Below are 24,963 nucleotides of genomic sequence, written 5' to 3'. Positions count from 1 at the left end.
CACTGCTCATGTCTTGGTAATTGGGGGGGGGGCTTTCAATGCCTCCTCCTCTGTGGGTCATCCAACAACAGAGTGGCTTAATTGCTCGAGGCAGCTTGGTAAAACTTGGCACAGTTTGGAGGCCTTTATGCAGAAGACACACTTGTAAGGAGGAGGGGAGCATTTCCCAGCTGCCTAGAAACCATCCTTCCCCATGTCCACCCCAACCAGTTGCCTCCACAGCTATTACTTCTCAAGATGCCCAAAGGAAGCATATACAGGTTGAGTATCCCTTATCTGAAATGCTTGGGACCAGAAGCATTTCGGATAAGGGATTTTTTTTTGGATTTTGGAATACAGCAGTAAAAAACACAGTGAGCTTGCCTCTCTCCTCCTTTCTCGGCTGCCACCTGCTCCAGCGTGAGCTCTCCTCAGCCTCCTTCCTGGCTCCACCCTCTACAAGGCTCACCCGTGGGCCCTGTCCACCTGCCTCGACTGCCCGCCCAACACCCATCAGCTGGAGACTCAGGTGATTGGCGGCAGGGCCAGCTTTACATGCAGCCTTGCCCTTCTCCTTCTTCCAAAGCCCCGGCTTGAGGACGGGCGTTCTGTGGCTGCCGGCCATCCTCGGCTGGGAGGGCGGTGCCTCCGGTTGCTCTTGGCCTCTCCTGTAGCCTGGCAGACTGGCGCAGGTGGCTCACGGGGGGTAAGTGCTGGCTCTTGGTCGTGTCAAGGGGTTGCTGGGCTCTTGCCGGACCCCTGGGCTTGTCCCAGGGGCAGTTTGGCTCAAAAAAAAGTTTGGATTTTGGATTTCCGGATGAGGGATACTCAACCTGCATGCTTGAATTTGCACCATGAATGCGTACAGTTGCCCTGAGCTAGCTGGCTGGCCCAGGCTAGCCTAATCTCATCATGTCTCAAAGCAGGGTTGGGCCTCGTTAGTACTTGGATGGGAGACCACCAAGGAAGTCCAGGGTTGCTACACAGAGGCAGGCAATGGCAAAACCACTTCTGAATGTCTCTTGCCTGAAAACCCTACAGGATCACCATAAACCAGCTGCGACTTGACGGCCCTTTCCACCACCATGCTAACAATTAACAACCACTTTCCTTGCAGGATCACTTTGAGAAGGGTGACGGCAGCCACTCCCCTCCTCCTAAAGAAGGGCTGCAAGCAGCAGATTCCGCTTCCCCCACAGCTTGCTCATACCCAGAGTGGTCTCTGGGCAGCGGCAGCCAACAACTCACCTCCTCACACACTTCAGCTGCACAATTTTACGAACGTTCAGTCCCACCACCACCGGCCTCCAGCCACAGCACAGGCAGTCCACAGAACAGACGGCTACATGACTGAGCACCAGCCGGAAATTATTCCGCACGGTTCCTCTTGGGGAAACTTCACCCAAGGCTCAGCTGGACCCACCTCTCCATCTGCTTCTGATGCTTCTCCTCCCGGGCCTGGGCCTTCATTTGCTGCACTTCGATGGTGTCTGGTTTGCGCCGGCGCATGTAGAGCTCATGGTTGCCCATACACAGAGCCAGGATGCGCTTGTTAATCCTGAGCCGTGGAGCATAGAAGACGAAGTCCTTTGCAAAAAAAGGAGGGGCGGTACAGGCTTAAGACTATTCAGGCACTCAGATGCTTCCCCTTTTTTGAAGAGTTGCGGGCCTAGGCTAATCTCCCCCCCCCCCTTTAACTTTTTTTACACCTGGTAGGCCAACAGGCCTCCAGCAATCTTTTGCTTAAGAAGAGAGACCAGAAAGCTGCAAAACGGGAGAGCTGTCCAAAGCTGAAATCTCTAGAGGTGACCAGTAAGAAAAAAACTTTCCAGGCTAACACCATATGTCTGCTCAGACACTCTGAAAGTTGCGTGCAAAACAAACATCCATAAAATCCAGCCAGATACAAGAATCCAGATTAAAACGCCCTGATACAAGAATCCAGATTAAAACAGCAGATCCAAACAGCTTTTTTGGTAGGACTGGATTTCTACCAGTCAGCAAAAGGCACCGTTGGAAGACATCATGGAGCAAGTCAGACTCATGCCCCCCACCCTCCAAAAGGGAGGGAGAACTGCAGGGAGCCCCCACTGCAACGCATAGGGCCTTGAATCCCCGGGGCTCTGGAAGCATCTGCAGCCCTCTGAGCTGAGCCCGGATGCCAAGTGCAGCCCTCTGAGCTGAGCCCGGACGCCAAGTGCCAAGCAGCTGAGCTAGAACATGGCACTCTGCTCGTGGTGACTCTAAGCAGCAAGCAAAGGCAAGCCCGTGCGGTCCAAAATGCAGGGTTACTAAAGATGGATGAGAAAGGAAAAATCCCAACACAGAGCACGTACTCCACCTGGTATTGGGGGGGGGGGGGGAAAGCGTAGATAAATTCATGGCTCCGAGCCCAGGGTTCAGCCCTTCGCCCAGGACAAGACAGATGCTTGGCAGATAACACTCAGCATCTGGACAAACACAGACATTTACCGGACTGGAACTGCAACCTTCCAGAATGAAACGCCCCCTAGTGGGGACCCAACTATTCTGCAAATGGCAGGACAGCATCCCTCTATTTTGGGGTGCGATAACTGACTGAACGTAAGGAAAGCCCTGTTGGATCAGACCAAGGCCCATCAAGTCCAGCAGTCTGTTCACACATTGGCCGACCAGGTGCCTCTAGGAAGCCCACAAGCAAGACGACTGCAGCAGTGGGTGTTCTGGAGCCGCAGTGCGGGGCTCATGCAAGCTGAGCATGCTCAGAAACACGGGGAGGTGTTAACTGCAAAAATGGAGTTTTGGGCTGATAAACTGCAACAGCCACAGGTGATACTTCAAAATGCCCACCTTCCTCCTGAAGCCAGCAGCTCTGCAGCCAGTCCGTGATGCTCTAGTGTTGGGAACATGTGGGGACAACTGTAACCACACAGTTCCCCCCAGCCGAGCAGCACCACTCTTTTCTGACAACATAATCTGCCATAATCTGTAGTATAGTGGTTGGAGTGACGTGTTAGGACCAAAGAGGTCCAAGTTCAAGTCCCCACTCCACCATGAAGCTTACTGGATGACCCCGGGCCAGTCATTCTCTCCTTCCGCCTCACCCAGGGGACCCAACCTTTCTGAGCCTTTAGGCACCTTACGAATTCTGACACGGCACGGTGGGCACAGCCACACCATGGCCGCCACAGGGGGCGGAGCCTGCCACACCATGGCCGCCACAGGGGGCAGAGCCTGCCACACCATGGCCGCCACAGGGGGCGGAGTCTGCCACACCATGGCCGCCACAGGGGGCGGAGCCTGCCACACCATGGTCGCCACAGGGGGCAGAGCCTGCCACACAATGGCCGCCACAGGGGCAGAGACATCTACAGGGGGCGGAGCCTGCCACACAATGGTCATCACAGCTTACCTTCAGTCACACAGTGAATATCCTTGTGCTGTGGTGGCAGCTGTTGCCAAAGCAACATTTAAAATTTTTTTTGCACTGCTAATCAAATCTCAATTGACAAAAAGAAACCCTGCTGGGCAAAAGCCCCACCTGGCCCCACCCACTTCCTAAAAACACTTGGCAGGCACCAGAAAAGTTGTCAATGGGCATCATGATGTCCATGGGTACCACATTGGGGACCCCTATATTACAGGGTTGTTGTGACATGAAGTTGAGGAAGGGAGAATCATGTACCCTGCCCTGAGCTCCTTAGAGAAAGGGCAAGATGAAAACGCAAAAGATCATCAAGATAAATAGGAAAAGGATGAAGTCTAAGATATAACAAAAGTCTTACTGGTGCTTTCTTGTCGATTGGCTTGATAACAAACTTCTTATCATTGAATGATATATTTCTGATCTCACTCCAAGGGAATCCTATTTTTGGTGTTAACCTGCAAAAAGTGAAGAAGAAAGAAATGCACAGTTCCTTATCTCAGAGGAAAGATCTGGTCCCCAACTCAGGAGCCTGAATAAGAACTATAGGAAGGAATCAGGACAAAGCGATTAATCAGAATTGGCCATGGGAGAAGACACGGGTTTTCTCTCAAGTGTGAAGAAGATCTTCCCTAGGATAGCGGAGGATTAACACCACCAATTCCCGCCACCCCCATATAGGCTTGGTCTGTGAGCCTTAACAGCTCAATGGAACCACCAGGTTCTGAAGCAGAATACCTGCGAATGCCAAGGACTGAGAATGTACCACCATAGGAGGGCCATTGCGCTTGTGAGCTTCCAGAGACCAGGCACTGCTAGGCACAGAATGTTGCACTAGAAAGAGACAGCCTGATGCAGCAGATACAAGAAGGCCTCGGTTGCTCTGGTTACCTGTCATTCTGCTCATAAATGTTGAGTCCGAGGGCATCTACTCCCAGCCAGAGTTCAGAGCCCTTCTTGTTCTTAATACTGAAGTAATTCACACCGTACATCTCCAGATCTTGCGCAATTTTCAGATACTCCAAGATAGCGTCTTCCCTAAAGCACACACATTTTTAAAAAAGTGTTTAGATTTCATAGTCCTGCAGGATTCACAAAGGAGAACATTAGCCGTTCTAGCAAGCCCCTGGCAATATGGGGATAATACTACCAGCATACTACAGGAATGCTGTTAGGGATTGCAAAGAACAGACTACGTGCTGAACATTCAAAAGACCTATAAAAAGGTGGCAATTAGGATTGCTAAAAGCTGTTCAGCACCTGTAATGCAGAGTTGCAGATAGTTCCATACAAGGAAAATGGCCAGTTAATATAAGCCACCTCAGTCTAGAGAAGCCCTTGAGATTGACAAACACTCTTTTCTCCAGGTCATTCCTGGAGGGTGGCAACAGAGGATTTTTCCTCCAGCCCAGCCCTGGAGGTTGGGAACTGAGTTTTTTCCTCCTCAGGTTTGTCCAGGAGGGTAATAACAATAGAACTAATAACTTAGTTAATATGAGCCAGCATACTGAGTTGGCATTAATACATTCACCACAGGATTTGAATATCTATGCAGCTGAGATTTGGGGGCAGAACCTGAGCAAGGAAACATGGCTGGCATCCTTGAGGAACACAAACGCTCCACTCCTGATTCATGGGCCTTTCACACACCGCACACCACCTTACTTCTTCAAACAAATTTTCTATAGCACATATTATCCTCTCAATGCCAAGAAGCTTCGTATCTGATGAAGGAAGCTTTCAATCTTGAAAACGTATTACCCCCAAAATCTTGTTGGTCCCTAAGGTACTACAGGACTTGAATCTAGCTCTTCCACTGCAGACCAACACAGCTACCCTACCTTCTTTGTTTCTCGAACAGATTTTGGACAGTGATTCAGAGCATGGCTTCAGAGCCACTAAATTCCATGAAATTTCCACCACTGTGGCCATAAACCAGGAAGTCTCTAACTCCAAATCCTGCTTCAGTCCATGGGACTTACTAGATGGCCTTAAGCAAAGTGACTCCCCTCCTGATCTAAATCCTTCCCATTTATAATATGGGCAGAATACAGGATTGGTACAAGGATTACAAAACCACTCTTGTAATCTTGGGAGCACTTAAAACAGAGCCATACAAATGCTCAGTTATTAAATTCCAGCAACACGCAATCACAGAAGACTCTGCTCAACGCACATAAACGCACACCATCAGAGCTCCTCAAGCTTCAGGCTTACCTGAGCATTCCCCGATGTTCTTCATGCCACACCTGGATCCTCTCTTCCCACTGATCTTTACTGAGTTTGTGTTGTTCCAAAACTCTAGGAAACAAAGGACAGAAAAATAAGTTGGGATAGTTTCCAAACAGGTCAACTGTGGCCCTTTAAGGATTGGTGTGGACTTTTAAAAAACCTGCAGAGATTCACTCTCTGTAAGAAGCATCCTGTGTCAAATGGCCCTCATTTGCAAAGCCGTTCTTATGCTCCAGGCTGCTTGTCTAGTTTTTTCTCTTTGCTACACTGCTTTCCTACTGGGAAAGCACACAACAGCATAGCATCAGTGAGGAAAAACATGTCCTTTGAGAAAGGGTCTCTCTCTCCTTCGTACATCTGCATCTTCCCATATTCCCGCTGTCTCACTTTCAAACTCCCAAGGTGATGCTAGCAAGAGAAACGTCAAGGTTGTCCTACAGAACCCTGGGACTGAGGTTCAGTTCTGAGACCTCGGTCGGCAACTAACCACAGCAGAATTTCTCCTCTGAGGCGAAGGGCGTCTTGAGCAGTGGGTTGTTTTCCTTGTTCCATCCGGGGAAGGCAGGACTAAAATCTAACTTCCTGTCCCCCTGGTGGGAAAACAGCCTGCAGAAGCCCAGTTTCCTCCTGCCTTCTAAGGGGAAGCAGGCTCTGCAGCATGGCTCCGTGCTTTAGTCAGTGTAGGGTAATTACTATATTCTATTCTGGCCTATCTGTCTATTGTTATTCTATACCTCATACCTACTCTATCTTCTGTCCTCTACTCCCCTCCCAACCCTCCCGGTGTGGCCTTTTTCTCTCTGGGAGGTTCTTTTGAGAAATCTAAAATGGCAGACGCCATTAGTCCCCGGGCGGACGATTTGCTTTCGGTAGAGGACTACCGAGTCGGGCTAGTTAAATCTACCCGCATCGAGTCCGATTCCCCCAACGGCCGCAATAGCGAGCCCTTCGGGAACGACAGCTCTGCAAATACGCTGCAGAGCGAGGAAGTCGGGCCGCAGCAACAGGGGGCCAAAAAGAAGAAGTATGGCTTCAAAACCGTGGGCGGCTATAACTTGAAGTCCAAGAAAGCCAGGAAGAAATCTCCCGCCTATTCTACTCTTGCCGCGAGAGCAGCTCTATCTGCCCTCCCGGGTTCTTCGGATGCCTCCCTGCCTGGAGTTGGTAACGTACCCTCTCCCTCCCTTGTATATGTGGCGGGCCATCGGTGTTTGTCCCAGCAGGAGGCAGATGATTTGGTTAATCTGGCACTACACAGACAATGGCAATCCTTTCAGGCTTACCAATTAAGAATTCCTCCTTTTCCCTGGCCAGGTCCCCTGCAGTCTCTCTCCACTTCCCTTTCCCACTCCCTGAGTAACAGGGAAGAGGAATCAGTCCAAAATCAGACACAAGCTTCTCCCTCCTTCCGAATACAGGCTTCTACCTCCTCTCACTGGCCAACTAAGGCTGCACTGAAATCAAAGGGAATAGAGCCACAGACAAATCAAAGAGTCCACAGCATCATCTGTAGATTCCGATGAAGAGAGAGAAGAAGGGGAATTCGACTCAGAGGCAGAGTCCTCTCAGTCAGAGGAGCAGTCTACCAGACTATTTACTGGAGAAGACTATCAGGGACTACTAGCCAAAGCCATCCTGGCTTTGGATTTAAACGAAGAGGATGTCACCCCAGAGGAATCCAAACCCAAACTAAAACAGGGGGTTAAGGAGTGCTTTCCCAGAAACAAAGTGTCCAATAACCTGGTTCCTTTCCCTGAACTCTTTTTAAGAACAGTCAGAGAGGAGTGGGCTAATCCATCCTCTACAAAACAGGTGCCACCTAATATAAAGAAGCTGTACGCTCTTGCACCACACGCCATGTTCATGTTCAAGGTACCCCTCGTAGATGCCCCGGTGGCTGACCTTCAGAACCCAGGTCTATTCCCGGAGGATGGGGTGGGGACCTTACGCGACCAGCTGGACAGAAAATCTGACTCCCTGGCCAGGAAAGCACACGAGGCCTCGGCTCTAGCAATTCAATCCAGTGCTGCTAAGTCCATATTTGCTACAGCTTCATACCTCTGGGTCAAAAAACTCATTCAATTGGTTCCCGAGGAGAACCACAGAGTTGTTGGAGGATTGGAAAGAGTATTAAGTGCAGTCAGCTTAATGGCCGATGCCTCCTTAGACTCCATGTCGTTCATAGCTCGGTCCATGGCCTCTTTCACATCACTGGGAAGGGCTCCCTGGCTAAGAGCTTGGCCAGCAGACTTTAGAGCCAAAACCACCCTCATGGCCGACCCTATTCAAGAGAAAAAACTATTCGGTGAAAAATGGAATAAGATCCTTGTGGAAACCAAGGATAAAAAGCAAGCCATACCTAGACAAATCCGAAAGGAACAGAGGTCTTTTAACTATCTGTCCTTTCGTTCCTCTAGAGTCCAATCTAGGTATAGACCTGAATTCAAGAGGGGATCCTGGAATACTTCCCAGCCCTTTCGAAGAGGCGGAAGGTTTCAAAGATCCCAAAAATCACAACAGAACCGATAAAGGTGACAACTTCACCAAACCAAATACCCAATGACATCAACCCCTCAGGGGTCGGGGGGAGGCTTCAGTATTTCAGAACCAGGTGGCTAGCCTCCAACCCGGACAACTGGGTCTCCAGAATCCTATCAGAGGGTTACCTCCTGGAATTCACCCACCAGCCACACAACCAATTTATCCTTTCCCTGACGTCCCTCAAAGTGTGCCAGAACAATCAGGGCCATACAACATCTCTTCCAGATCAGGGCCATAGAGCAGGTACTCATACACGAAATGCGCCAAGGGGTCTACTCTATCTTTTTTACCATCCCCAAGAAAAACGGGGACTGGAGGGCCATCCTGGACCTCAAGTACATGAACAAAAAGATAGCATGGAAACATTTCAGGATGGAAACCCTATGATCAATCGTAGAGTCACTACAACCCGGCACGTTCATGATGGCGGTAGACTTAACCGAGGCCTACCTCCAAGTGCCCATTCATCCACGACACAAACGGTACCTCCGTTTTGCAACTGGTCAATTCCATTTCCAGTTCAGGGCCCTGCCCTTCGACCTGGCTTCCGCCTCGAGAGTCTTTACGCAGATCCTCGTAACGGTCATAGCGGCTCTCAGACAGGAAGGGATCCAGGTACATCCGACATCCTGATCTGTGCCCAATCCAGGCTACAATCCATCCATCACGCTACAAGGGTAGTACAGGTGCTCCAGGAGCATGGATATATAGTCAACTTCAACAAGAGTTCCTTGACACCCGCTCGTTCTATGGTACACCTGGGGGTTCAGATATTCTCAGAAGAATTCTCTTTCTTTGCCTCCCGAACGGATACACAAAATTGTCACCCTAGCATCATCCATAATCAGACCATGGTTGGCCCGTCTAATGCATCTGGCAAGACTCCTCGGTCTCATGATCGCTTGTATAGCGGTGGTGCCCTGGGCCAGTTTCCACTCGAGAACACTCCAGTGATTAATACGGCCGTTCCAAAAAGACATAGCCAAAAAGAGGGATAGGCTTATACGAATATCCCAGAAGGCAAAGCAGAGCCTATGTTGGTGGGCTCCCCCGTCAAACCTACAGAAGGCAAGCCAATACATTCACGACGAGCCATTACAACTGTTTACAGACGCCAGTCTGGAGGGATGGGGGAGCCACCCTCAACAAACACATAACCCAAGGTCGCTGGTCCCCAGCCAAGACCAAACTTCACATCAATTTACTAGAAATGAGAGCGGTCAAACTAGCTCTACTCAAGTTCTCGTCAGTCCTCCGAGGTCATCATGTGAGGACAGACAATACCACGACAAAAGCGCACATAAACAAGCAGGGAGGGACCAGATCCTCCTCCCTACACCTGGAGGCGGTAGCATTATTCACATGGGCACAGGTACACCTCAAGTTAATATGGGCAGAACATATAAGGGCCCTCAACGTCCAGGCGGACTGGCTAAGCCGCCAGACCGTAGACGAGGGAGAGTGGTCACTAGATCAAGATGCCTTTCAGCAAATTACCACCAGATTTGGCGCACCTCAGATAGACTTGTTCGCCTCAGACGCAAACAGCAGGTTACCAAGATTCTTCACAAGGTACTTCCATCCAAACGCGGAGGGAACGGATGCTCTGACCAGCCCATGGCCCAAAGGCCTTCTGTATGCCTTCCCGCCCTTACCCATTCTACCCAAAGTCCTAAGAATAATTTTTCAGGAGAAGGCCAGCGTCATACTAATAGCTCCCTTTTGGCCCCGCAGACCGTGGTTTGCAACTCTTCAACAGCTGTCAGTCCAGAAACCATGGAGGAGGCCAACTCACTGGGGAACTCTCCATCAGGGCCCATTAGTTCACCCAGACCCCACATGGTTTTGTTTAACCGCCTGGCACTTGAAAGGGGACTCCTGTTAGACAAGGGTTACTCTCAGGAGGTCGCAGCCACCATTATGGAGGCGCGGCGTCCAGCCACCCAACGAATCTACAACGCCTCCTGGAAGGAATTTGTACTTTGGGCGAGAAGGAAAAAAGTCGATCCCTTACATCCAGGGATACAAAAAATCCTAGAATTCCTACAGGAGGGAGTACGCTTGAAGCTTTCAGCTTCCACCTTGGAAAGACAAATAGCGGGAATAACCACAGTAATCCCCGTCACAGAAGAGGTCCCTACATCTAGACACAGACATGTGGTAACTTTTCTCAAAGGAGTTTCTCAAACACAACCACAGGTTGTACATCGGTTCCCCTCATGGAGCCTCAACCTAGTGCTGAACGCACTCACCGCTGCTCCCTTCGAGCCTCTCTCATTAGTGCCCCTCAAATATCTTCGGATGAAGGTTTTGTTCTTGGTGGCTATCACCTCGGCTAGACGGGTGTCGGAAATTAGAGCCCTATCCATCAGAGAGGGCCTCTGTGTTTCACAGAGATAAGGTGGTCCTGAGACCAGATCCGACCTTCTGTCCAAAAGTGAATTCGCCATTCCACAAATCGCAGGAAATAAATTTACCATCCTTTTGTTCTAAGGAATGTGCCTGGCATTCCTTGGACCTTAGGAGAGCGATACACACATTCATCAGTAGAACAGCAGATATCAGACAATAGGACTATATGTTCATAGGCATCAACAATCCCACTAAGGGAAAACGGATGTCCACAGCAGCAATTAGTTATACTCTTAAACGTTCTGAGGAAGTGAGCTGTGGCTCACGAAAGCTCATACCCTGCCAGAAAATATTTTTGTTAGTCTTTAAGGTGCTACTGGACTCTTGCTCTTTTCTACTCTTAAACATTGCATCATAGAAGCATACAAAGACAGTGGGACTACAGTCCCAGATGGCATTACAGCTCACTCTCTGCATAGTGCAGCCACAACCGCAGCCTTTAACAGGCAAGCACCACTAGAAGAAATGTGTAAGGCTGCCACATGGTCTACAATTTCTACCTTTATTAAACATTACAAAATCAACACATGGTCCTCTGCACAAGCAGCCTTCAGCCGGAGGGTCTTGCAGCATGTGGTTGAAGAAGATTCCTAACCCACCCATTTGGGAGCTCTCGAAGGTCCCACTGCTCAAAACGCCCTTGCCTCAGAGGAGAACGGAGCCTTGATTACTTACCGTAAAGGCTCCTTCTCTCCTGAGGCGAAGGGTGTCTTGTCCACCCTGGGCAAAGAATGGAAAGAATACCGAACCTTCTAATAGTGATTTGTTCAGTATGCATGCACAAGGACGAATGTTGTCCACAGGTTGAGCAAACTAATGTTTCTTTAGTTCTCCCTTTACTCTGTTGCTGTTGTTGGTATTATTAATGTTATCAGTTTTCAGTTCTCACTCCTGTCCATTGAGCTAGGCAAGCGGGTAACTGGGCTTCTGCAGGCTGTTTTCCCACCAGGAGGACAGGAAGTTAGGTTTTAGTCCTGCCTTCCCTGGATGGAACAAGGAAAACAACCCACTGCTCAAGATGCCCTTCGCCTCAGGAGAGAAGGAGCCTTCACGGTAAGTAATCAAGGCTCCGTTCTCACCTATGGTGCAACTGAGTTTTCCGTTCCAGAACTGTGCCAAAACCCACACAAGCAGCAGCAAGCACACCCAAGGCAAAATGGGAAGAGTTTGGACAATTTCAGCGGCTCAGGCACAGCCGGGGTGGCCAACTGCTCGTTCCCCACTTTGCGGAGAAGCATAGTGCCTAAGCAGGGAGGCACCCTTTGCCTTTATTTATTTATCTCCCGCTTTTCTCCCCAGTTGGGACTCAAAGCAGGATTCAGCACTTCGTTCTCCTCTCCTCCATTTTCTTACAGCAACAACTCTGTGAGGTAGGCCAGGCTGAGAGTTTGTGATGGGCCCAAGGTAACCCAGTGAGCCTCCAGGGCAGAAGTGAGGATTCAAACCCAGGTCACCTAGAGTTCGCCGCATTATCCACTACACCACCCACTAACCCTTTGACCCTGGGCTTGTGCCAGAGGCCACAGAGAGCTTCAGGGGTCACCGTGTCCCATTTAGTGGACATTCTTATGTTCTTCTTTCTCTGTTTTGCACTCCCAGCAAGGGTTGAAGCAGCAGAAGCCACAGCACAGCGAGGGGTCACAACCACCCAGAAGAGCGTCAAATCTGATGTACCTCTGAGGCAACAGTTTGTCACCAGTTAGGTAGCCAGGATTATGGGCATCTTTGTTGAAGTCGCCATATTTGGACTGGACAGCATAGGAAGCCAGGAGGACGGCGGTCTCTGGGGGGCAGTAGATGTCGTCGTTCAGGATGGCTTCCTTCACTTGGAGGAAGAAGAGGCGCTGTGTGATGTCTTGAATCAGCTCCTCTGCCACGTCCTCAGGGAAGAACTTGGCCCTGAATTTGAAGAGCAAGGGAGTCTCTTTCCGGACGTCCTGCGCAGTCACCTGCAGAGAATCGGAGGCAAGGCTGGCTTCAGAAGGCGGCACCCGCGGCCAGCTCAGTGACAACTTGGTCATGTACCAAGAGGAGGCACAACGCAGGTGTAATAAATCGGAGGCATGGGTGTCGGGGGGGGGGCAGTTGTGATTCTCCTGTTTTTAAGCAATTTTCCAGGTCTGCTGCAGTTTTTCCTTCCTCGAGTGACTTTCTTAGACACCCAGAACAGTGTGAACTCCTAGACCAGGGGTCCCCAACCTTTCTGAGCCTGTGGGCACACTTGGAATTCTGACACCGGGTGGAGGGCACAACCACAAAATGGCTGTCACAGAAGACAGAGCCACACGCACAGAGGAAGCCCAAGGGCAGGGGGAAAGAGGGGTAATTTAAAGAACACTGGGAAAATGAGATAACAAAACCAAAATTGGGGTGGCAGCCACCACTGAAACAACGATATCTTAACCTGCACAGACAGTCAGATGGTCGGTGGCCAATCAGAAGCCCTGCTGGCCAAGATCCCCACCCCGGCCCACCCATTTTCTAAAAACACTTGGTGGGTACCAAGAAAGGTATTTGTGGGTGCCACAGTGCCCCCCAGCACCACGTCGGGACCCCTGCCCTTGACAAAGGCTATGTGCTTTTTTGCAGAACTCTCTCTCTCTCTCTCTGGGTAGGAGGGCTGAATCCACCTCTGCCTGCCGCCTATCTCCCAGGGGGAATTCAAGCCTCAAGGGTTAGCCTTTGCCCATTCAGGTGGGAAAGCAGAGCCAACCTGCCCTGTGCAAAGGGGGACTGACTCTGGGAACGTGATAAAGTTCTCCCCCCCTCCCACCGCCCAAGAGTTCAGCAGGGGGGCTGTGGTCAGTGGGGAGGGGGGCCTCGCAAGAGAAGCACAGGCCTGCAGATGTGATACAGAGGTTGGACCAGGAAGCCTGCAGGCATGCTAAGGACCAGTTCAGGGTTCCCGGTGCTAAGGAGTTCTTTGCTGCTTTTCTTGCTGGACTTCCCTTAGTCCAGGGTCGTATTCCTCTTTGACAAAGTGTGTCCCGCTTTTCCTGTGAGACAGCGCGGCTTAAAGTCAAACTCTGCCGCAGTGCTCCAGGCTTGTCGGTGGAGGCTGAAGCACGCTGCCCCTTTGCGCCTCCACTGTGCCTTGTGAAAGGTGGCACTGCTAGGGGGATCGAGGGTGGGGAGCAGGGTACACTAGGCTCCCTCAAGTTAAAACCCCAATGCTGGAAGGGTGGCTGTGGGTTACAGTACTTGGTCTGCTCCAAGGATTAACAGGGGTAGATGGAAGAGAGGGGTGTGCGTGAGGTGGGGGTGTGCGTGTGCGTGCACATGTGTCTGCTACTCTGGGCGGGGCGCCACAGCAGCTTCCTCTCCCCATACACACACACGCACACACAAACAATGCATCTGTGACAGTAGTCCAGTGAGGTTGTAGCATGAGAACTATCCTCTGCACTATTAGAGAGACCTGCGCTGAACAATCTTTCAAAGCTTGGCTTTGGGGTCTCTCTAATGGTGCGGGGGATAGTTCTCATGCTACAACCTCACTATGGAAGCGCACTTAAACAGAAGTATGGAGGGGGATCGGGGGTGGGGGAGAATGGTAAGAGAACAGGCCCATTATCCTAAGAGCACAACTTTCATTCAGGTAAGAGAGGCATCGAAAACTGGACATGGACCGCCAGTTTCTCTGGAGCACCAGCTTTCCTTACCAATGTCTCTTGCAATGCTTTCAGTGTGCTGCTGCTATAGGGTGGACCTGGGGGTTGGAACGCAGACAGCCATGGAGGGCTGAAGTGGGTGTTGAGGTCAGTGATTGCCTAAGAAAGGCCAGTTCCCTCTCGGAGAACAAGCACCAATACCTTTTTGTTTAGCTTCAGCCATGTTGAAAAGCCCTTTGTGTCCTGGTACTGAAGTCCAAAGAACCAAACTTCTCTGAGGCCAATGGTTTTCACAACCTGTCAAGAAAAGCAGAAACCAGCTTGTGAGCACCGGTCCCAGGCCTCTGGCCCTGCATTCACCATGCCCTAGTGATGAGTGACCCTCCCCGGGGGCACACCAGGAGTGACTCGGTCACTACAACAGAGGGAAAACCCTACTCGGGGCCCAGTCAGGAAAAACCTGGCTTATTTATTTACTTTATTTATACCCCACCTTTCTGACTGAGACTCAGTCGTTTTTACATAGTATAAAATCTAAGTATGAACTTTGCAGCAAAACCTGGCTTATTTATTTACTTTATTTATACCCACCATGAGAAATCTAATAAGAAATGCACATAAAAATAAGACTAGTATTACAAAAATTAGAAACAAGGCCCAAAAAAGTATCAGACTTGATATATCAAGTGATGCAGAAAATGGAATTATGAAAGGAGAAATAATGTAGTAAAAGCAGGATAGCAGATGCAAGAAACAGTGTGCAGCCTACACAGAGGCACAGACAACAGTTCTGTTCTCTCTATAAAACACCTCCCTGAATCATTCTGTTATACTACTACTACTTTTAAAGAAGACATTCAGGAATGTCGGGGGAATTTCAAAGGTCTTCCATTGAGGTCCACTGCAGGTCTCTTTGCATTTGCAAAATAAACTCACAACCTCCTTCAAGAGAAGCAGGAAACAGCCTCCAGTAGTAAAGAGACTCCAGCAGCACAAGCTAAACCACCAGGGCAAGTCATACTACAGTGAAAGCTCAGCGGCTGCTGCATTTCCCCACAAAACAAGTAAAAACAAAGTAAGCCAAACAGAATTTGCTTTGAAGCACAACTCCTGTTCCTGGCCTGGCCTGGGAACAGGCAGGGGACTGGAATCTTTTGCTTTTACAGGTATAAGTTTAACATAAAGTAAATGGAAATCATACACCTTCACTGAGTATTCTATTCTAGACAGTATTCTAGACTGGAAGTCCTCAAACAGAGAAGCTCCAAGGGGAGATTACAACATGAGATTGCTGAACTTGAATTCATTCACAAGTTCAGAACAATGGCTTCCCCAAGGATTGAATAGGGACACAGGATTTTTATCTCACTACAGATGCACATTTTCTGCCTCTAAGCACTTCTCTGCTCTAATCAAGCTGGTTACATTCTGCATTGTGCCTTTGCATCCGGAGTTCCTTCTTTGCAACATCCCTCCCACCTTCTGACTGGGCTATAAGGATTCAGAGATCTCCATTCCGACTTGTATCTGACGAAGGGAGCTTTGGCTCTCAAAAGCTTATACCCCCACAATCTTGTTAGTCTCTAAGGTGCTACTGAACTCGAGTCTAGCTATTCTAGACTATATTCCCCACCCCCCAAAAAAGTATACTGAACAATAAGCAAAAATTTTTTTTTCCTATTGCACATCCAGACTTGTTTCAGTTTGTTCCTGAAAGTCAAGGTCACCATGATGATGTGTAGACTCAAGCCGAGCAGCACCTTAGAGACCAATACAAGACCTCATAGGAAGTTTGGCTTCCCTGGATGCTTGTGAAGGCCAATTTGGGCCCCTCCTCCTACAGAGTTTTGTTTTATGTATTTCCATTTGGTCGGGAGGAGGAAGGGATAATCCGATTCATTTCAGTACTACCCCCAGTAATTGAGTAAAATTCTGCTGATGTCCTTGGAATTTTGGAGGAAACTCACAGCTGACTGAAAGGCAAGATTTCCTCTGACATTTCTCAAATGGATTTTCTACATTCCCAGTTGTGTTGGGCTGAAGGGCAAACTCCAGCTCAGTGCTGCGGCCCAGGACTAGCAGTCAGTTCTTGCCCACTGGAAAAATCCCAACGCCTAAATAAAGTTCTGATTGATATTTTATTACACCGGAAGACACCCAGGGAGGAATTGAGATGATGGAAAAACTGAATCGTTTTCAGGTCATACTGGGATGGACGGTAGTGGGATAGATGCCCCATATTATTCACACGTTTCCATGCAACAATGGGAATTCTCTCAATCTGCGTCGGGATCTTTTATTAAAGAAAACACCTCACACGTTTATTTTTTCATGCTTCGAGATCAGGCATTTCATTCTGGGCTCATGTCCAGTGGGCATTCCTGGTTGGCTTGCATGCCCAGAAGCAAGTGGGCTCTGCCCTCAGAGAGTGACGCCCGCCTGCCACCGTCTCTGCCGTCTGACAGGGCATCAAAGCCCACGAGGCACTCCTGAGGCAAGGGGGAGGGGATCAGCAAGGGGGGAGGGGAGTGGCCTGGATCAACTGCCTCAATGAGAGCTCTGTTCTCACGCCAGTTTTACCATCTGAATGGGGATGGCAACCCCCCTTCCTCCCCCCATAGGCAGCCCACTGCAGGCATCCTCTGCCCGTCGCTGTAGATTTGGGAGTTCCGGAGGTGAAGTTCCCAGAAGGAACCAACCAGCACCCCGGAGTCCACAACACAAAAGGGCTTTTATTGCACACGGCCAGGCCAGCGCACTGAAGCGGACCCTCCGGGAGCCCAGAGGAAGAGGCTGCCTTGGCAGGATGATTCTGCAGGGTGCCGTTAGGGAAGAGGGGAAGGGGAGCTCGACTCAGCAGCAGCTGCCTCTCCATTGCAAGCCCGATTAAAGCCTTCAGATGAGGGGTGGTCTCTTCAGCTGGCCCAGCCCTCCAGAGCAGCAGCAGCCAGGATAGGAAAGGGGAAGCCAACTCTGCACGTCCCTCCCCCAAGACGTGTTACTCTGGCCAGCTGAGTTGCACAGATTTCTGCAGTGATTGTGCTGCGAGCTGACAAGAGCATGAAAAGACAGTCATATTCCAGCTTCCTAGTGAACCACTGTGTTCAAGATGGAGGCGGTACACCTACATGCTACTGCAAGTCACTAGACCAGAGTTTGCCTTTGATTCAGTCAACAGAGATAGGCTTTGGTATAAATTGGCCATGTACTAATAAATGTCTTTTGCTTCTGATAAGGGAACTTCATTGTCATCTACCTTCCAAAACCAGAGTTGGAATCTCAGGTTGCATCACTGTAGTTAGGGGTATAAAACAGGGCGGTGGTCTGTCCTTCCCCCCTTCTTTTCAATCTTTATCTGAAGCTCTCAGATGCTGACCTTTCCCCTCCCCTTGCCTCGGCCCACAGAAAATATCAGCCGTGCTATATGCAGATGACACGTTCTTGTTGTCTGTAACCTGCATTGGGCTAAGAAGGTTGCTGTCGAGACTCAGCAACTACTGCAAAAAAGAATGGCTAACCATGTTATTCTAATAAATAATAAATAACTTTTATTTGCGGCTAGTATGCCAGATAAAACAGGTAAAACAGAAACTGACCATACAGAGTAGATGTTTACAACCAAGGCCAACAAAATTAGGAATCACCCAATTTTATGTTTCTACAGATTAAGGAAGCACATTAAGGTGATGTCGCTTCATTGCTACTGCACAATATTTTGCAACCTGGGTGGGGATTGGTGAGCTGTCTCCCAGCAGAAACCTTTGGGTCCATTCACCCTCATCACCAGAGCCCATTTCCCTAATCAAAGGGATTAATAATATCGAAGCGGGCTGACTTGTAGAGGGGACATCTAAAAAATACATGCACAATAGTTTCCAGCTCCCCTGTGTTGCACGGGCAAAGTCTCTCCACCCTGGGTATCTTCTTAAGTCTACCTTCTAATAGGGCAGATGGTAGGGCTGCACATCTGGCCAGTGTATAGGCCCTCCTATGTGTGTTCCTTTCCAGGGAGTATAAATATGAATCAATTATTCTAAAACCACATGAAAGTGCCCTTCTGGACCGTTCTGTCCCACTGCAGATCAATCCCATTACGAGGATGCCCCCCTGAACATTTCTGCTTTGCACATTCTGCAGAAGGATACAAGCTTGGGAGCCTTCCTGACCTCCTCAGGCCAGCCGTTCCACAGGGTGGGGGCCACCTTGGAGGAGGTACACAAGCAGGTGGGTGCTGATCTTATCCATTTGCACGAAGGAACCTTAAAAAGGTTCTGTTCAGATGACTGAAACTGCTGCAGGTGGAGCACAGTAGGAGGGGGGGTCCGGAGGTACATGAGACTGAAGCCACAGAGGGCTTTTGCAGGTGGCAACTGCAACCTTGAACGAGCCCGGTAACTGATCAGCAGCCCGTGGAGTGACTCCGGATGGGTGTGACATGCGTGTTCTGCCTGGCTGGCACCTGCTGCTCCCTCCATGGCCACTGGAGGAGGTTCCCAAGGCCAGAGACTTGGCCAGTAGCCGAGGATGCCCAGCTGGGGTGCTCCGGCCCAGGATGAGCTCAGGAAGCTGGGAGGGAGCAACCTGTCGCTCCAGATCTTTCCTATTCCTTTCAAACCCTGCCAGGTTTTATCCCAAGCAGCAAGCAGGGGCCGGAAACCACAGTGGCAACCATTGGTGGGGGAGTCACATGTAGTTCTGTTTTTAGTGCCCTACAGAAGCAGCCACAAGCCTAGAGGAACGAAGAATGAATCTGTAGCAAAAGGCAGAGCACCTTACCACTGTAACAGGGGTCCCCAATATAGTGCCCATAGTGGCCACCAACACCTTTCCTGGAGCCTGCCGAGTGCCTTTAGAAAGTGGGCGGGGCTAGGCGGGGATCTTGCCCAGCAGGCTTCTGACTGGATGTGCAGATTTAAAAACATCCTATTAATCAGGGCTTCTTCCTGGATTGCTGAAGAGTATTCGAGTTATAGATAACTTCAATCCTGGACATTTTGTGGTTGGCTCCACCTCCCGCAGCAATCATTGTGCCCACAGCCGAGTGTCTGAATCCCAGAGGCACCTGCAGGGTCAAAAAGGTTGGAGACCCTGCTCTATAACTTCACCCTTTTCTCCCCCACCTCCATGGGAAGGCATATCTTGAGGAGAAAGCCCTGTTGCCTGCAGAATGCTGAGAGAGCGCACGGCCACCCGCACCTCACCATTAAGCTACAAAATTGTCACCAGACAGGCCAACAACGTGCCTCAAAGGGAAATTCTTCAAGAGAGAAAGAGATTGAAAGGGGCGGAACACCTGGAAATAGAACAACTATCTGACAAACAAAGTAATCTTCTTCTTCTTCTTTAAAATGTAGCCCATCTTAAAATCAAGTCTTCTTCTTCTTCTTTAAAATGTAGCCCATCTTAAAATCAAGTCAGAGAGGCCTGGGCAACCTGTCTCTCCATACCCTACAACTTGAATGAGTCAGCCCGGAGTTTTGGTAGCTGCCAGGCTCTGGTTAGAAGCAGAATACAGAAACCCAGAGCTAGAGAGCAGGTAAGTGCATCCACTGCCCCTTACCTGCGCGCTTAGGTGAGACATGTGGCTGAATAGACAGCCAGCATTCAATGGACCACTAGAGCAGACCAGTGGATTTTAGCAGAGAAAGGAAAACCCCTTCAAACAAGGCATCGTAATGTGTTTAGCTAATCCTTATGCAAGAGAAACGCCACGCAGCATCTGCACATGCTCAGGCAAAGTCTGCACAGGCAAAGTGAGAAAGCTGCTGGTCTTCAGGGTCACAGAAAACACACCTGTCCCATAATTCTGAACAGCTTTCTAGGACCTGGGTCATGAAGGAAGCACTCCTTCTTCCAGCAGGTAATTTCTTTCCAAATTCCAATGGGAGGAATGCCTACTTCTGTAACTACATTAATTTACTCAAGAAACACGTTTCCTCTCCAAGACCAAGCGGCCACATCCTCTGGCCCTACACCAGTTGGTGGGAAAAACCTCTGTGAAGTTTTGCACCCTCCGTCTCCCAATGCTACACTGTAACAGCAAAGAATTTCACAAGTTGAAAACATCCCACTTCTTAGCCCAGGTTGTCAGAAGAGAACTTATTATAGTTGGGACCACAAAGTCACCAAAAGTCTGAAATTTTAAAAACAGTCTTTTACCACTACTGGAAGAAGCATAAAGCCAAGGTCTGAATCAATGCATCTGAGAATGAAAATCACCCAACGGACTCTGAAATGCTGTGATTTTTGTGCAAGCTGCCATTTTGTGACCTGCCCTGCTTTCCAAGCCACATTGTGTGATGGGCAGCTATTCCAAGACTCTTGGAAAATATGGAGGCGCTCCCAGAAATGCAAAATGTTCCCTCCCTTGCGCTAGAATGTGTTCCCTCAGCTGGCTGCCATGTGAGGTTGTAATCCCATCTAAACCAACAACTTTCCCTTCCCTTCCAGACGCTGGGCTGCAAATGGAGCCACTCAGCAGTCTGTGCTGCCGGAACAGTTTGGCTCATTTGTGGCTGATTGCATGGTGCGCACAACACAAGGCCCGCTGCTTCAGCCAACATTGAGGCCAGCAGCTTTTCAGCCAGGAGTGTTGTGGCACAAGACCGGTGGGTATAAAGGCACATTTCCAGAGCAATGTAGCAGCCTGTGGTCCTTACCAGAGAATCCATCAGAATCATGCACCCCCATGCTCCTTATGCCCAGCAAAGAGGCATGGGTGTCTGCCCCAGGCCTTGGGACATTTCATTCCACTTCTATTTTCTCTCCCCTTTTTTTTTAAACAAAGGGAGATTCCTAAAGACTTAACCACTTAATTTTGTATAAGCTATTACAAGTAAAATGTTACACCTCTCATTAAATTCATATTTAATTACTGGTTATTTCTCAATGTCTTTACAGCACAGATGTTTGAGGATATTACTATACATTTCAAGATATTCAAGTAATATTACACATAGTCATACCTTCCCTGAGGTTAGATGCTAATTTGATTAAACACTGTCAATCATTCACATGTTTACGTGCTATTAGTTTACAGGCACTTGGAGGTATTTATCCCAACGCAGACAGTCTGCCTGCATCAAGTCATTATTTGAGAGTATTTGTTGGAGGCTGAGTCTCTCCCCCCCCCCCTCACTGTTAGGGCTGCCAACTGCTTGGAGGAAAAAATTATTTATTTACCTGTTCAGATGCTTTTTACCTCCATGCTGTAAGAAGCTTCCTCTGTCCACTTGTACACATTATTGTTAGTACTATTAAAGGACAGAGCCTTTCCCCCAGGGCCTTTTGTCCATCCCGTTACTGCCCAAGGCGTTCAGAGCAGCGTCAGTGGCTTTCTCCTCGTCCATTTGATCTTCACCACCACCCTGTGAGGTAGGTTAGGCTGAGAGAGTGCATGCATGGGACTGGTCCAAGATCACCGAATGAGCTTTCCGGATGGGGCAGTGATGTTAACCCAGGTCTCCGGACGCCTAGAGTTTACAGCAAAGTTTGGGGGGGGGAGAAGGGGTGGACTGTGGTTAAAACCCCCCCATTAAACTCTGTCTTTTCCATCAAAGTCTAGGATTCCATTTTAAAACTAGTGAAGCGGGAGAGATCTGTGTTTTATTCACACTGTTTTCATGCTTTGCTCCCTTGGCACAGAGAAATCTTAGTTGAATTAACCCTTTAAAAAGCCCTTAGTCTAGAATGGAAATATTCACCCCGCCAGGCTCCACCAATGTGAAACTGCGAGCCGAGGGCCAACAAGACATTTCAACACAGGACCCAGCAAGAAGGGGTTTTTAAGCAGCGCGTAATCAGCGTTGCTGCAAACGGGTCTTTTCCAGGGAGTGAGGAAGCGGCTCTGTCCTTAAAGGTCCCTGACTGTGAGCAGAATAATGTGCAAACTCAAGTCAGTGAAAAGCTTCAACTGCAGAATTGCAGAACTAGAACAATGCTCAGACTGAATGCTCAGCATTCTCTCTGTGCTGCCCCCCCCCCCCAGGCAGAGTTGTTAGTAGATTTCTAGTATATGTAAGTTACAGCTCAGGTTTGTATTAAAGGGGTCGCCATAAGCCGGATGCGACTTGATGGCACTTTACACACACACACACACACACACACACACGAAATAGTACTTGCCCTTTAAGAAAGGTGCATACTAGTTATTGTAGTTAGGGAAACTCAGTAGTCACATGCTTTGGTATTAGTTCACTGATTGGTCAGAGGTTAGGTTCTAATTTGTCCAGGAAAAGTAGGCGCCTTTTTTCTTAATGAGACTGAGGAATAGAGAGGTGTGTGAATCCATCATGTTTTCACGGATAGCTACAAACTGGACTCTCATCTAGAAAAGGACTGCAGATATCATCTATTCAGGTTGTGAGTAACCCTGAATTGTTTTGGGTTTGTGCAGATCTCAAAATAAAGAATGATTGAAACCCTGTAGCTTCCAGTTGAACACTTTTCTTGCGAAGGGTCTTAACAACTAGCCCCCGCCAGGAACACACTCTCTCTCTCTCTCTCTCTCTCACACACACACACACAGAGCCTAGCTTTTTTATTTTTACAAAGTGACAGCCTGGGTGAGCAAGAACATTCAGTCAGTCAGTAAAAATAAAAGTATGGAACAATCGTTTTGATTTCCCATTGTGGCTAGAGTTGAATGCCTTATTTCCTTTGCAAATCAACTTCCTTCTCTTGCAATTGTCCAGAGACAGACAGTTGATGAATTCCAGGGCAGCCTTAGAAAAGGACAGATTAAATACCGGGGGAGGCCCAGCTCCCTCAGTTCCTCCCCCCCCCCACAGCCTTGGCTGGTGGGCTCAGCAAGGCAGCCTCAAGACCAACCCAAGACACAGTGTCAGCAGCTGCCTCCGTCCCCCACAGCTACCTGGGAGTACTTCCATTCAGAGCCCTCCGTGTCTCTTCTAGGCATCAGCACAGCAGCAGAGCCAATCCAATCCCAGGCCAAACCCTTGCCCGGGAGCTTTTGCAAGGCAGCCGAGTGGCCAGAGAATGGCCATATATGGCGCAGCAAAGAGACCAAGCTGTGAACCTGAAAGGTCTCAAATCTCACCTCTGCTAGAGAAAGCCCAGGGACCACATTGGATGTGGTGGTGGTGCTGGTGGTAGTGGAAGAAAGTGCTACCTGCATGCCAACGTTTTCTGCAGAAAGCGTGTGTAAAATATGCAAAGTGTCATATGTGTAAGGATTGCCACCCCTTTCATTTTATCTTGACATTACAGCTCTAAGGGAAAAGACAAGTCTTTTGCAAGCAAAGCACACCAGCTTTCCTGGCAGCAAAGTGTTTGAATCTCTAACAGGGACATCACCACGTTCAGAAATTTTCCCAAACCTTAAAATTCCTGAAAGCACATTCATTTCATATGGTCATCTCAGTCGAGTATCTATGCATCTGCACAAAATAGTGCAAAACTTGCACAACTAACTTTGCCTGGTCGAGAGGGACAGGCTTTCTTGCCACCAATGTTATTGAGGGGAGGGGGGTAGTGGGTAACGTGGCCAATGGGGCCAGAGGCCTATGGAAGATCCAGGCTAGAGACCTCTTGCAAGATTTGAGTCTGCTGCCGGACCTGGAGGTAGAATATAGCCTTGGATACTCACCGTGAGGGCTTATTCTCCTCTGAGGCGAAGGGCATCCTGAGCTGCGGGTTGTTTTCCCTCTCCATCCGGGTAGGGAGGACTAAAAGATTCTGACTTCCTGTGATACTTGGCGGGAAAACAGCCTGAGGAAGCCAGTTACCGTCTAGACTAGCTACACTGACAGCAGTAGGAAGAACTCGCTATATAAACTAACTGTAAATTGCAATCGCACATAACCCAACATGAACAAATAGACAGATAGAACCATTCCTGTGCTAAGCAGGAGTCTGAACAGGTAACGTATAATAGGAGTATACTCCTTCTACGATAGAAGCACTGAACAGTTAAAATTTTTATTGTAGGAACAGTTATAAGGGAGGGGCAGGATGCCCTTCGCCTCAGAGGAGAATAAGCCCTCACGGTGAGTATCCAAGGCTATATTCTCCCCTAGGCAAGGGCATCCTGAGCTGCGGGACTTATAAGAGCTCCCAAAAAGGGTGGGATAAACTACAATTACTCAACTACATTCTGCAGGACCCTGCGGCCAAAGGCCGCCTGCGCTGAGGACCATGTGTGAATTTTATAATGCTTGATAAATGTTGAAACAGAGGACCAGGTTGCGGCCCAGCAAATTTCTTCCAGCGGGGCCTGTTTGTCGAAGGCGGCAGTGGTTGCCATACTTCTGAGGGAATGAGCTGTGATGCCCTCTGGCACTGGTTTGCCAGCTACCTTGTAAGCTTCAGCTATGCATGCCTTGATTGTGTTACTGATGGCAGCGGCTGACATCTTTTGTCCTTTACTGGGGTTAGATATTCCTATGAATAGGAAGTCTGACTTTCTAATTTCTGCAGTACGCTTAATGAATGTGCGGATGGCTCTCCTGAGATCTAAGGTATGCCATAATGCTTCGGTTGTGCCAGATGGATTGGGGCAGAACGATGGGAGGTTTATTTCCTGAGATCTATGGAAATGGGAGTTTATTTTAGGTCGGAAGGTGGGGTCAGGAGTTAGGACAACCTTGTCTTTATGGAAGACACATAGGCCTTTTCTAATGGAAAGGGCTCTGAGTTCCGATACCCTCCTAGCTGAGGTAATAGCTGTAAGAAAGAGGACCTTTATGCGAAGGTACCTCATCGGAACCGTTTTGAGGGGCTCAAATGGTGGGCCCATGAGAATCTTAAGAACCAGATTAAGATTCC

General features: G+C 49.1%; 1 protein-coding gene across 1 annotated transcript in view; it reads right to left on the bottom strand.

Moving 5' to 3' along the window:
* The window catches only part of MSN (moesin), a 95,606-nt gene that overhangs the window by 11,642 nt on the left and 59,001 nt on the right, over positions 1 to 24,963 (bottom strand). The window contains exons 3-8 of the mRNA XM_056859173.1: positions 14,380 to 14,475; positions 12,242 to 12,516; positions 5,600 to 5,683; positions 4,274 to 4,420; positions 3,744 to 3,840; positions 1,403 to 1,566 (exon numbers count right to left, since the gene is read on the bottom strand). Coding sequence (XP_056715151.1) covers positions 1,403 to 1,566; positions 3,744 to 3,840; positions 4,274 to 4,420; positions 5,600 to 5,683; positions 12,242 to 12,516; positions 14,380 to 14,475 — 863 coding nt within the window. The remainder of the gene's footprint in view (positions 1 to 1,402; positions 1,567 to 3,743; positions 3,841 to 4,273; positions 4,421 to 5,599; positions 5,684 to 12,241; positions 12,517 to 14,379; positions 14,476 to 24,963) is intronic.

The sequence above is a fragment of the Euleptes europaea genome, chromosome 13 (assembly GCF_029931775.1).
Source record: "Euleptes europaea isolate rEulEur1 chromosome 13, rEulEur1.hap1, whole genome shotgun sequence".
Lineage (NCBI taxonomy): Eukaryota > Metazoa > Chordata > Lepidosauria > Squamata > Sphaerodactylidae > Euleptes > Euleptes europaea.
This window is presented reverse-complemented; position numbering and strand designations above follow the sequence as displayed.